Source organism: Poeciliopsis prolifica, unplaced genomic scaffold, assembly GCF_027474105.1.
Source record: "Poeciliopsis prolifica strain line A6 unplaced genomic scaffold, Auburn_PproV2 SCAFFOLD011, whole genome shotgun sequence".
In the NCBI taxonomy this organism is placed as follows: domain Eukaryota; kingdom Metazoa; phylum Chordata; class Actinopteri; order Cyprinodontiformes; family Poeciliidae; genus Poeciliopsis; species Poeciliopsis prolifica.
This window is the reverse complement of record NW_026562386.1, coordinates 279634-292978: the sequence shown is the minus strand read 5'-3', so window position 1 is coordinate 292978 and position 13345 is coordinate 279634. Positions and strand designations below refer to the sequence as shown.

General features: G+C 38.4%; 1 protein-coding gene across 9 annotated transcripts in view; it reads right to left on the bottom strand.

Moving 5' to 3' along the window:
- Nucleotides 1-596: 596 nt before the first annotated feature.
- The window catches only part of sox6 (SRY-box transcription factor 6), a 136052-nt gene continuing 123303 nt past the window's right edge, over nt 597-13345 (bottom strand). For 7 of the 9 annotated variants that reach the window (XM_055037007.1, XM_055037006.1, XM_055037005.1 and 4 more), the window contains 3 exons: nt 8002-8235; nt 6462-6678; nt 597-5842 (listed from right to left, as the gene is read on the bottom strand). In XM_055037007.1, coding sequence (XP_054892982.1) covers nt 5536-5842; nt 6462-6678; nt 8002-8235 — 758 coding nt within the window. In that variant the 3' untranslated portion in view covers nt 597-5535. The remainder of the gene's footprint in view (nt 5843-6461; nt 6679-8001; nt 8236-13345) is intronic. The other 2 variants (XM_055037011.1, XM_055037012.1) reach the window with 1 other exon arrangement.

Sequence of the window (13345 nt, the reverse complement as noted above, 5' to 3'; positions counted from 1 at the left end):
TGCATAGAATGTACAGCCTATTAGAATATTGTTCTTCAAATTTGGAGAGAAATGTAAATAAAATTGTTTGACCAAGCAATATTCCACTTATGTGTAAAGAAGTTATCTTTCTTAAGGACATAAGAGCAACTAAGAACACATTTATATCTAACTATATAGTTTTGTTATTTAAATTTACTATAAATTTAGTCGACTATATTATGGTGTGATCTGCTAAGAAAAACAAATAGACTAATACTAAAATGTCAACAGATGACTCAGTGGTAAATGAAACAAAATTAACGTAAATGAAAAGGTAACAACTAAAACTTAATTGAAATGTGCTGTCAAAAGCAACACTCCTCCACTGAGTCCTTCTTCATGCAATAATAAATACCATCTCATGAAATGGTAAAGAGGATACATAAATGTTATTTCATTTTGTTTTGCACACTTGTACAAGAAGGTGCCAACTTAAAGGGATTTATTGTGGCTGAATGCAATATTTTCTCTTTCATTTTATGTCTTTGAAGTTACTTTTCACATTAAATGGTAAGAAACAACAGTTTCTTTAAATAAAATAAAGGCTATATTAAAATAAAGAAATCACAAAAAAATAAAGAAATATTTTTTTTTTATTGACGTGGGTTTTATGTAATTAATCCTTCAGTTACATTTTCCCGACAGACCTTCATGCTGTTTGCTCTTCTGCAGACTGTAAAGAGTGTTATTGGAAAAAAAAGACTCAAGTTTTTAAAACAAAATGTCTCTTTAATCGGTAAGTGTCAACAGCAGTACAAAAGATGGAGTGATGTGTGAACCTTTCTGCAACACAATGTTTGTCTCCTTTACAGAAAACAAGGAAATTCTTGAGGTAAATAAGCTAAAACCGGCAGTTTCTTCAGCCCACTGCTCCATTCGTACAATAGACCAACGCATTATTTAAAATGCTGTTTTATAATCGGTCTGAAGTCATCATGTGGGCATAATTTAATAATTTACAGTAAACACACTTCCGTGGTGCTAAGATGCGCCGGTGTGTGTCAATCATTGGTTTGTTTTTACTTTTTATAGTGTATTAATGCAACCGAAGCTGAGGATGCAGTTCTCCATACACACACACTCACACACACAACAATGTAAAATTATTCACCTTAAGTTTACCTCACGTCAATACTGCACATGAAAACCAAAGAATGCTGGTGTACACTTTGAAGCCAAGTAAAACAAAAAAAAAAAACATAAAAAAAATGAACATTTTCTTTTTTTTTTGTTTTCATCAAGCAATAATACACCCTTGCAAGTAATTGACCTCTTCTGTTTTGTATAAAGAAGAATGTGAACACAAATGTGATGGCAACATCGTTTTTAAGTTGAATTAAAAACTTTACATTGGACTGTACAAGATATTATGATAAACTATTTACATATTCAGACATTTTTTTTTTTTTAAGCAGCAACAGACACTATGTATTTCCTGTTCTCTAATGACACCCAAACAATACTTGCCATGGGGTAACAGGTACCTCCAAGGAGAGGAAATAATCGAAAGGATTCTGCACAGAAAATCGTTTCAGGCTGCCAGCATTTTGTCAAAACAGCGGCTCCAGTCATAGAAGAGCCCCACACAGTGTTGCTTGAAAAGACAACTCTTAAGAGCAGAGTACCAAGGGCAGCTTAAAATGTTGCCCCAGATGGCACATTTTTATACTTTCTGAACAGCAGCGAGCATGTCAGTCCAGCATGTCAGTGAATTGTGCTGATTAAATTAACACAGAGAACATTCCCACCATTTACATCACAAAGTTTAGACAAACAAAAAAAAAAAAAAAAAAAAGATAAATCAAATTACAGTAATATTCAAACAGCATGGAATCCTTTGTCTTCAGTTCCTCCAAACTATTTTCCATGTATTGCAGGAGAAAAAATTGAGACCAATTGGGAGAACCTGGGTAGTCTGACATTTTTGTTGAAAACTGACAGCATATGTAAAGTTGGCGATACACCTAATATCTGTGCATTTTACAATGTTAAGAGAAATAAATACTTGAGCCTTCCCACCATTGAAAGGATAAAACATCTTGTGTTTGAAACTGCTTTTTGAAACAATACAAATGTGTACCTTTTGTTATTTTCATGACAATGCAAGTCCAATGCATGCAGATATCTTCAAATAGTCTGAGCTTCATACTGAACTGAATGGTTAATCGCTAAAATAAACAAATAATAATAATTAAAAAACTAAGCAAGGAAATACAGCATAAAGATGAGATTGTATCAGACATTTATGATTGGAAACAAATGGGTGTATAATAAATTTTCTACATTAAGTGCTTATTTGACTCAGTACCTTTTTTCCTTATAAGTCTGATAAGGTAAAGTTGTATTCGTGCTTTTAATAGGCAAGAAAAACCTATGATTCACTCTGTATTGGGACCAAACTTCCAATTAGCAGAAAAGTTCATCATCCACATGAGGTACAGCCATTTGTCTGCTGTTGGGACAAACAGCGGGAAAGAGGAAATAAAACAGCCAAATACATAACCTATACCAATGAACAAAAATATTCATTGCTTATATTTACAATAAATCTTAACAAGTTGGTGAATCCACAGATTTTTAAAAAAATTTTTTTATCTCAGATTATTATTTTTTGTGATTGTCCTTGGTTTTGTTGTTTACTGTCAATTTTAGAGCCAGCAGAGGCTAATAATAAATACAGTATGTTGATACACTTTCGTATCAAACACAATATACAATGCACTGACATCTTGCTTCACAGCTCTCTCTGAGCCTGCTGCCAAGTCTTTTGCTCACATTTTTGTGCTGAGTCTTTTTAATAGCTGTGATTTAAACAAAGCGTTCTTTCATCGCTCGTGTCTTTGCATAAATACAGAAAATAAGTAGACAAAAAACTGAACGTAAAAATGACCCAAATCTGGCAAGTGTGACAATAAACCCGCTTGAGTCAGGCTGGGGAATCCTGTTCATCCATGGTGTTCTTCGTCAAACAACTTCACATTAATCAGAATTGCTAAAAAATATGATTTATATCCAGTGCTTATAACACATTGTCTCTTTGTGAGCTTGTGTTGTCCTTTTTTTTTCTTCTTCTTTTTTTTAAGAGTTTTTGCTGTATAAGCACAGTCAAGTGTCAATTTTTTGAAGAGTCCTAACACCAACCAACTGAAGTAGCTTGGCATGGTCATAAAATTATTTACAATCACATACAAATCAGTCTAAACACCAGCAAACAGGAGGAAACACCTTAAAAATACCAAACTGGTTGACTTGGAGGGAGAAGGTTTGACTTGTAGGACAGCATCCATTGATTGCTTTTTGATGTTTAACAATTATAAAATGTAAAAAAAGAAAAAACAAAAATGCAACAAAAAAATAAAATGGAGAATAACAAAAACTGATTAAAGAAAACACAAATAAATTTCATATGAATGTTTGTAAAAGTTTATGTAATGCAAATAAGAAGTGCTAAAGAGCAAGGCGTAGCCAGCCACCTGTACCAATTAGAGGCAGGAGAAAGATGCAGTGACCAGCAGTGGGGGATCTTGACCATTTAAATCCAGTGACCATCTATTCAGTTTCTTCAAAAAGCTCTGCGCTCTCACTGAAATGGACAGATTCAAGGGCAAGGGAGGGGAATAACTGGACTCATGCATTAATAATGCTGCATTTCAGACGATACTCACTCGTCAGTCATTTTAATAATCCCCCACAGCTTGATGTACTTGTTCCATCTGCTCGCCAGTGCCTGGTGATACGGCCAGGGTGGAAGCCCTGTTGAGGCCTTACTTTCAGCACTTTGATGGAGAGCACAATGAGGGACACACACCCAGTTTTATTGTTTCCCCACTCCTTCCTGCTGCTTTCCCTTTCTCCAAGCCAGATGGTGCCCCCCTGAGTGCTGAGATTGGCGAAGGCTGGGGTCAGAAACACACGTGGCTGAGAGGACAGTCGCTTAGACCTTCTGCTCTAGACTGCTCCGTAACATCACCCCCCTCTCCAATCCCCTTAAATGTCTTCGACAGGCGGAAGGGTGCATGAATTTTTTTTTCTTTTAGTTCAGTTCAACTTATATCATACAAGTTTCTTCAAAGAGTAGTTGTAGATGGCAATGAGTGTTTCAGAGTATGTTGCATTTAAGAGATATAAGAAGTTCTACAACACAGCTTGCAGCTGGCAGAGGCCTTATGTAATTGCATTATAAAAGAAACAAGAAATCAAGTCAATTTTGTGAGATGCACGGAAGTGGAGAAACAAACACGACGTCAAGCTCTTCTTGTTGAGGGACTTCCTAACACTCCTTTCACTACGACTTTAGTAATCATTCCACTGCAGCAACAAGATGATCGCCCTGCTTTAAGACTTCTTAGTGTCTGTTTAAGATTTACAATGTCTGAAAAAATTACATTTTAAGACCCAAGACTTTAAACATGCAATCCAAATAGGGCTAAAGTGTTTAATAGAATGTACTGTGGCTTTGCAGCCACACATTGTACAACATCAATTTAAGATTGTAATGCCACCAAAGCTGCCTTTCACTTCTGTTCCAATCCTGCAGATTGGGGGACTTTGGCCCTTTAGAATTCTGGCCTGATTACAATCACCGATTAAGATCCTGGTGATTCAGACAGGGTGGAAGAGCTGAAACTGAGTGAAGGATTCCACAATGCTCTGTACGGACTGGGAGTAGGAATATAAAAGGGGTTGCTCTCGACGCTGATGCCCACTGCATTGATCTCTGTGGAGTATAGCTACGGTCACCTTCCACTCACAGGTGTAACTTACTTCCTGCAGAACTTGCTGCCTCCAAGTTCCTGAGTTTCATTTGTCCTTTTCTGGTAGAGCAAAGAAATCCTGTACAATGAAGCTGCATTAAGAGATGAAGAGATTGTCTTCAGAACCTCTCATGGAAAAAACATAAAATGTTTGGCACTTTCACACAGAATTATGCAGCAAAAACTAATAATAACAATAATAATTAATAATAATAATGTGACTAAACTGGAATCCCTCCGTATTGTGTTTTGATATTATTTTTTCTCTTTGTTAAAAACATTCACAAGCTGTTGGCTGGCACACTATACCTGAGTGAGGATATTTTCCCATCTTGAACAGTTAGGTGACGTAACAAAATCATATAATAATAAATGAAAACAATGTGACTTTAAGTATTTTAGGTTCATACCAAATGTTTAGCTTCAAGTTCTGTCTTTGCTTTAGGCAACAAACTAACTGTAACCATCTATGATCTTTAATGAAAAAACAAACAATGAAAAAAAAATTATATAAATTACCACAAAATAAATTGTTTCACAAACTTGAAGAAATAATTAAGACCAAATAGCTTTCGACTGATGAAGCCATAGCTGCATGCAGGCTTCTACATGATACATATTATTTTTCTTTTAAAATGTTTCTCCAACCCATGTGGTAAAAGTTTTTGTTGTTCTTTTTGCTCCTTCCCTCCCTCACATCAGAACAGCCCTTTGGGCTTCCTCCTGTGTGAATGCTGTCTCTGCATCAGTAAAATGCGTCTCAGTTGGCGCTGACCGGCTCCTGTGTGTCATTCTCACTGCTATAGTCTGATTTGGGCTCGTCCTCGAAGTCTTCGTACATGTCCATCTCATCCTCGCCGTTGACCGGCTCGCTGTTGTTCACCATGGCACTGGGCTCCAGCTTCATGTTGTAAGTACTCTGAATGACGGGAATGGACGGCTCAGGGCTGACTGAGGCGCTGGAGCACTCTGACGTCATCTGAGGTGAGGGTGTGGTGTTTGCCATGGTGAGGCCTCCTGGGTAGACCATACTAGTGCTGGTGGTGATGGGAATCTGAGGTGGTTGGCTGGACAAACAAAAAAACAGGGCAAAAATGATTGAAAATCTTATTCCCAATACTTTAAACAAAGAATGTTTTCGCCTTCTTCTGCAGCACTAAAATGTGATGGTTGGACTTGGGGCTTCCCCCAGCAACTTCTGTGAAAATGATTTGGGAGAAGAGAGGTTCTCCTGACAGCTCCTGTTCTGCACTGTTCAGACAGAGGACCCAGTTTATTGGTGACATAAAACCAATACCCTCTCAGTGCTGCTCTTGTCTGCTGTTGCACAGCATGATTGATTCCCCAAGCTGCTGAATGTTATGACTGACATGGGAACACCTGGGGAAGGGTTCTCCTGCTAACCACACACAGTAAATTAAAGTGTTAAGCCTCGGCTGCCCTCCAGGCTTCCCTAAGTGTATACTTACAGCTTATATATCCTATAATAATCTCTGCACTGCAAGCTGCATTTGAAGACTGATTTTGTGAAAAATTATTAAATCCCACCTATTGAAAAAGGTTTGAGTTTAAGATGCATGGTGCGTCTTAAAACCAATACAGCACAGATGAACTCAACACTCAATTTGGAAATGTGCCTTGGTGTGACTGAAGGCTACTTTTTATTTGCCGTTTGTGTGGACGTACCCCACAGTGAAGAACTGTCTCATCTCTTGTCGCCGTGAGCGCATCATCTGCTTGTACTCTCCAATACGAAGCTTTTTGCCGTCTATAATACAGGTCCTCTTAGGTCGTGGCTTGTACTTGTAGTTTGGATACTTCTCTAGGTGAAGCTTACTCAGGCGAGCTTGCTCTTCGTAGTACGGCTGCTTGTCCTGGTTAGACATAGCCTTCCACCGAGAACCTGTGGCAAAAGGAAAAAAAAATTCAGTGCTTGGAAAAGTTGAAACGATGGTTAAAATTTCACGAAGTGACTCAAAAATCGGAGAAGGAAGCTCATGTCTGTCCGACGCAGTGTACCCAACAATCAGGGATTCAGGAAAGTTTCTAGATAGCAGTGTAGCAAGTCAATTTATGTGTAAAATTATATCAAAGAAAGCCACTAAAACATTTAATTCACAGTTTCTCAAAGAAACAGAGGCATTCCTTTTATTGCGGCAACATAATGTCACACTTGGAATATTTCCAAAAATCAAATAGATTTTTAGAACATATTGTAGTACTTAGTACTCATGAGGAAGCATGTCTCAATCGTGTGCCAATTGATTAATTTATTTAACCCTCCAGATCTAAATGTGAAGCAACAGTTTTCTTCATCCGTCACTCAATATAACATTTCTGTCACACAGACATTTTTGTCTGTGTGACAGAAATGTCTTTCTCTTCATAAGTCAGAAAATGTTAAAAAGGACAAAAGGGACATCAGGGTTGTTAGAGTAGCACCTTATCAACTATTTAGTTTTAGGCTTTTCAAACATCTTTGCCAGTGATAGTGGAGGGTGCTATATTTTTTATATTGCAAGTTAGTGATCCTTAACCAGCTGAATAAAAAATGTAGTTTTATTTTATTCTGTCAAAGAAAATCATGCACCAAAATGCTTGACCATTTTAGAACAACCTCTTGATTAGTGTGGCAGCACATTATACTAAAAGAGAGACATGCTTACCCCTTACTGTCTAAAACTAAGGAACACAAGCCTGTGCAGTAAATACTACAGCTCCATGAAGTACACTACCCCGCCATGGATGACAGCACTTTTAACAGCTCTGATGTATGGACTCCTGTGCTGAGGGGACAAGACCCATTTAGTCTCTGTCATTTTTCATGACAAACACTTATGGTAGTGATGGGCCATAAATCCATCTGTATGCTGAGGTGAACTGATGCACAGTAGCCTATGCTGTAACATGCACTCGCTCCCTTAAAAAAAAAAAAAAAAAAAGGTAAAAAAACACACACAAATGTTGTGTTTCCATAACAGAGAGCTTCAACACCACTTCAATGTAGAAAACTGATAAAATATCTTGAGTTAATTAACAGTAATACTATGGTGAGAATTTTTTTTTCCGACATGCAAGAAGTAAATCTACTGATTTACTTTACAGCATTAAGACATCTTAAATGTTTACAAAAATTACAGCAAAAGCCAAAATAAATAAAATAAAAAAGTATATGTGCATTCTTTCTTTAAATTACAACTTTTATAACCAATTCAAAGGGCCTCACCCAAAATCTTGCTTATGTTGGAGTTGTGCATATCCGGGAACGCCTGGAGGATCTTGCGCCGCTCATCTTTGGCCCACACCATGAACGCATTCATCGGCCTTTTAATGTGGGGCTCGTTGTTGTTCCGTCCTCGGGACTCCCTGAAGACCCGCGCCTCGTTAGATCCAGCACCTCCTGTTGGCCAACAATAATAGGGTTCGGGTTTATCTGCAGAGCCATTGACTGCCTTGGACCCTGGAAAAGCCAGAGCAGGAACAAGAAGAGAGAGCGAGGCAAGGCATTGATTAAATGACGAGCCAGGTTTAAACTCTCCTTCATCTGCTATCAACGCCTCCATTTTCATCATAAAGAACATTTTTCTAAATGAGCGCTGGGAAAACAAACCCTCCCAGAGGGACGGAGTTTTCTTTTGAGTGGAAAATTTGACTTGAAAGGATTAAGAGCTACAAACTGAATACATTGTCAGTTAACACTGAGCAGTGTTCTTCCACTCTTTCCGGGCTCCATCTGAATCCAGAGGATTAAACCATTTGACTTCTAATGTTTTTTTTGTTGTTGTTTTTTTTTGTTTAGGTGTTTGCTTTTCCAAAGTGCACACTTTTCAGTTTGACATTCAGACCGTCCATAAAAAAGTGCCAGCATAAATAATAAATAGGAGACTTGAGGCAATCTTTATAATAGAAATTCAAAGAGGAAACTTAAACTCTGGTAATTCTTAAATCTTCCTTAAAATATATATATTTTTATACGCACAAATAATTTTTTTCTGTTGTTTTTTTTCCCCCCATTTCTCAGACTTTTTCTTTGCCCTTCGAGTATGCAAACATTCACTCACACAAATAAACCAGACCCACATTAGCGAGGAGAGAGTGTGCCGATTCTGCAAAGTGCTGTTTCTCAATCAGGGCATTCACAATCAGCATAAGAGAGTTTCTCTCAGTATTAAACTGTACATCAGGCTGATAATGATTTCTGTTTGCATGCGTATTTGCTTCCTTTTATATGTAAGATGTGAAAGAATTAAATAAAAGCAGTATGAATATTTAAACAAACAAAAACATGTTGATAAACAAGGCTTGAAAAATAAGACAAAAAAAGAGCCTTCCATATGCTACGATACATCTTTAATGATCTCAGATCTGGAAAAGAAAGCTTGGGATGACTCATGCATATTTCATCATCCACATGTGAAGCCTTCTCATTAAACCATTTCACCAGCAGCCTTGGCACACGTTACCTGGGGTTTGATTTCTATTATTATTTCAGTTTATAAACAAATCAAACTCTTAATGAGTAATCGAGGGCTGTGCGGAGGCATTAATTCAAAATCCACAGAAACTTTGCTCTGTGTTAATCACTGAAGATGTCACTCTGCCATTTTCAACCACAAAATTTTGTTTTCTCTACAAAAACATATACTTTCTATTAAGACAGATGCTTTTCTCACCATTACATGTAGCAGAATAATAATAAGAGTGATGAACAGTACACTGAGTTTCTGCAGTGAGAACAGTCGCAGTGCAAATAATGTGTTTTCACACAGTGACACTGCACATGTTTCTACAAATTTAGGTCCTTGGACTAAAAACTAAACTCTGTAAATATATATTAATAAAATGTTCGTTCTTGATTTCATACTGGTGCTCACAAAAAGTCAAATGTCTCAAATGGTAGCATTTTTTCAGCTAAGCTTGAAAAATGTCAAAAATCATCTGCTCCCAAACTGAGGCACACTTGTAAATAAGTGTTTTAGCACACAGTGAAAGGGCTGTACATCAGGACATTTAAAAGCTAATCCCAAGCTCTGACTGCACTATGTCTGTGTTTGCTTTTGCCTTTTGGAATGCTACAGGCCTTAAAGCCATCACGATTCAAGAATAATACAGTACCCTTGCTGCCACCAAACCCCACAGTACGTTAATTTCATTTAGCATGCACTCACTGTACAGGATGAATTGATTTCACTTTGTTTGCTTTTGACAACCATGTTTATTGTGCAATGAAATGTGGTGTGGCGGAGGGCTGACAGTATCCATCAATGCGGGGCAATCTGCTGACTGCCAGGGCCAGATGAAGGTATTCATTAGCTCAGGAGCGCAGCGCTCACTCAGACACGACAGCCAGTGTCTGCACCCCGGGATCGCTTGCTGTAATTTACGATACCCCCCATGCCATTACTCTATCACTGACACTGATTCAGCAATTTATATACTGGCGTGCATGCATATGGGCAGAGGTGATCTTCTTATGGGGAGGGGTGCAAAACAACTGCCTGCCATCACCTAGTGCCACATCAGTAGTTAGCCAGGAAACCAGCCACATGACTGGGTCCATTGGAGGGAATCCAGATGAGCCATGAATCTTTTACCTTGCAGAGTTGCTCGCTTGGGAAAGTGCCCGTCAGATGTTACAGGAAGTTGCAGATCTGAGCAACAAAAGCAGTTTTGAAACAGTTGATGTTGTGCTATGGCAGCTACGGATATTCAAAGTACCGTAAATCTGCTGTCAGTTAACCCAGGCACCTTTCTTAGATCTTTGACCTGAAATGATAGCTTGAGTTCTGAATTAATGCAGAGCAGACCCAGGCGGTCCAGTTCTTGATGTAGAAACTGGACCGACAAGAACTTGGAAAAAAAACGTGATTTATCAGTTATCTAGTGCTTTTCTTGCATTGCCTGATAAATGGGAAATGGGTGCTCTACTGCTCAGTGCACCATTCTTGCAAGAACTATCAGGGTACTTGTTCCTCATGCAGCCCATCTAAATCAGATACATCCTATGCATCCATATCAGAAGAAATACAATGTTGCAGCATGGAGCTTACTGCAATGTTGTTTCTATTTTATTGGAAACTGTGATACTTCTCTGGCGTTTTGAACATTTTCTCCCAGGAGAGGCGGGACATTTAGGAATCAGTTAGTTAGGTGTTTGATTGTGTAAATAAACACAGATGTTTAGCAGTGACAGGGCCAGGCCCCCTGGGTGGTAACTAGCGAGGAAGCGAAACAGAGGGAGAGCTGCTTAACAGAATTCATTGTGATTCATGAGGCCTGCAGCTCAAGTGTGACAGAATGATATGAGAATCCACTTTTAATTTGTCTCTCCTGGTAGCGCCGCAGACAAGAAGAATGAATTACAGTGTGAAAGCGCAATTGCGTGCATGTGTTTGTGGAGAGGAAAGAAAAAATGAAAAGAGAAAGCAAATAATGAGGAAGCAGAAAAAAAGGCAAAGAATTAGAGGGAGAAAGCAGCGAGGTCCCAAACCCAATCGCACCTGTGAGCTGCAGGCTGAGACTCGACTGTGTATCAAGCTAGAGGGTAGCGCTGCCCTGACTGCCCCCTGTCCTCCGCCTTTTCTCCACCCTACTCATCTTTGTTCTGTCGTCATACATGTGCTGTCACCCAAGAATCTGCTCGAGAGGATGAGCCTCGGTGAACACGCAACCAAATCTAACACCTCCAAGTCAAGGCGTTTAACGCTGACAATGGAGCCTCTCCCTCAGAGCAGGATCAGGCGAGATTAATGGGTTTAGTCAGACAGAACGCAGAGCTTAGTGGCTCTGCCGTAGCCTGAGCTCATGGCATGCTAGTTTAACCGTTACAAATTACAAGTGATGTAAACACGACTTTTTCAGTTTTTAAAATTATTTTTAGCTTCCTAAATTATGCACGCGTTAAGCGTCCGTGCAGGACTTAACAACATATGGCTTGCTTGTTACAACTTGCAGGTGGCAGATTACCACCTGAGAACATAAAAACTGCTCTTGACCTTCTTGATTTACTCAGCTAATATTGCTAAATTGTGTTTTTACCAGCTTTGTGCATCTCAATAATGATATGGTGCACATTCTTTTTCAAAGTTACACGGTGTCAGTCGGATCAAATGAAAAATACCTGTGAAAATCAGTTCTAACCATATTAGCACATGAATATGCTTTCACTTAAACCATCCCACTGTAGCTATGGCTGGGGATTAATAGGGTTGTTGTTTCTTTTGCAACTATATTAGGTTTCTTGACTTTATTACCATGTACTTTGCATCTTCCAATCAAGGGTGATCACCTTTACTGTGCTTCTAAAAAGCTTCCCCAAACCATGATGCTACCACCACTTTTCTTTACATTGAGAATGTGTGTTCAAGATTTTAGCTTCAAACTCCAAACACAGTTTTGCCTGTGTGCAAAGCTCAATTCAGTGGTGTCAAATTCCAAATAACAACTTTGGCATGCAGTCAAATTTATCCTACTAATAATACAATTATTTCATTAAGCTGAGTTAAAGCAGAGGCACATCTAAAGGTTACAGAACACTTAGCATATCATATTAGCATCTGATAAGAGCACTTTCTTTCATGTCCAATGCTTGGGGTATTGTTTTTTATTATCTATCCCTGCATTAAGCTTTGTTACACAACTCTATCTCTGATATCTTTTTTGATCTTTAAAATGCTGTTTGTTCAGGCTTTTTATGTGACACAATTTCTTGATCCCAAGAAAACATTCCAGACTTTTTTTTACAAAGTAATTGTCTTTTGAAGGCAATTGGTTAGCTTGAGGGGAGAAAAGGATGGCTGCGAATGTTTGCCATACAGTTTAGATTTTATTTGTCAAGATTTTTTGACAATTTTGTTTCCATTTTCTTCCACACCACAATTATAATGTACATTGTGTTGGACACATATAATAATTTATAATGTGACAAAATGTGAAAAATCTTAAGAGGAAATAACAGTTTTATTTCCTCTTTCACAACAATCCAGTGCTACCATTCCTCTGATTTAGTGAAAGGCTATTTTAGGCAGAATCCTCTTTTTGTGACATCAGATGTACCTAATGTAACATTTCTCTAAATTCTGTTTCCTTCCTCCACATATTGCTCTAGCTTTTCACAGACCTTGGAGATATGGTCAACTTTAAACAAACACTCTATTCAGTAGAAGAACTTCATGCTTCCACTCATGAATGAATTAACATTCAGAGTGGCCAAGAGTATTAGCTGCTGAATCACATGAGCTGTGTATATTACATTTCTTGCCATACAGAAGCAATCAAGAGCTTCCATAATGGGCACTGGCTGCACACTGCATCTGCTTAGTTCGGTTGTTCCGTCCTGGAGGGAAAGCTGCTGCAGACTAGGGCCTTTCACACCCTATACATTTGTTGGGTGGGACACCCAGTAATTTTCTCTTTGAGGAAACACCAAAGTATATGCGTTGTGTTCTGATCTACTTGGGAAAAAGTGTGTTAAAATGCAGATGTTTCCAAAGTAATTTCCTTTCCGTCTGGGGTGAAAATTCTTCCAAAAAACTAATTGCATTACTCATTTTAGATGTCTGGGAAAAATA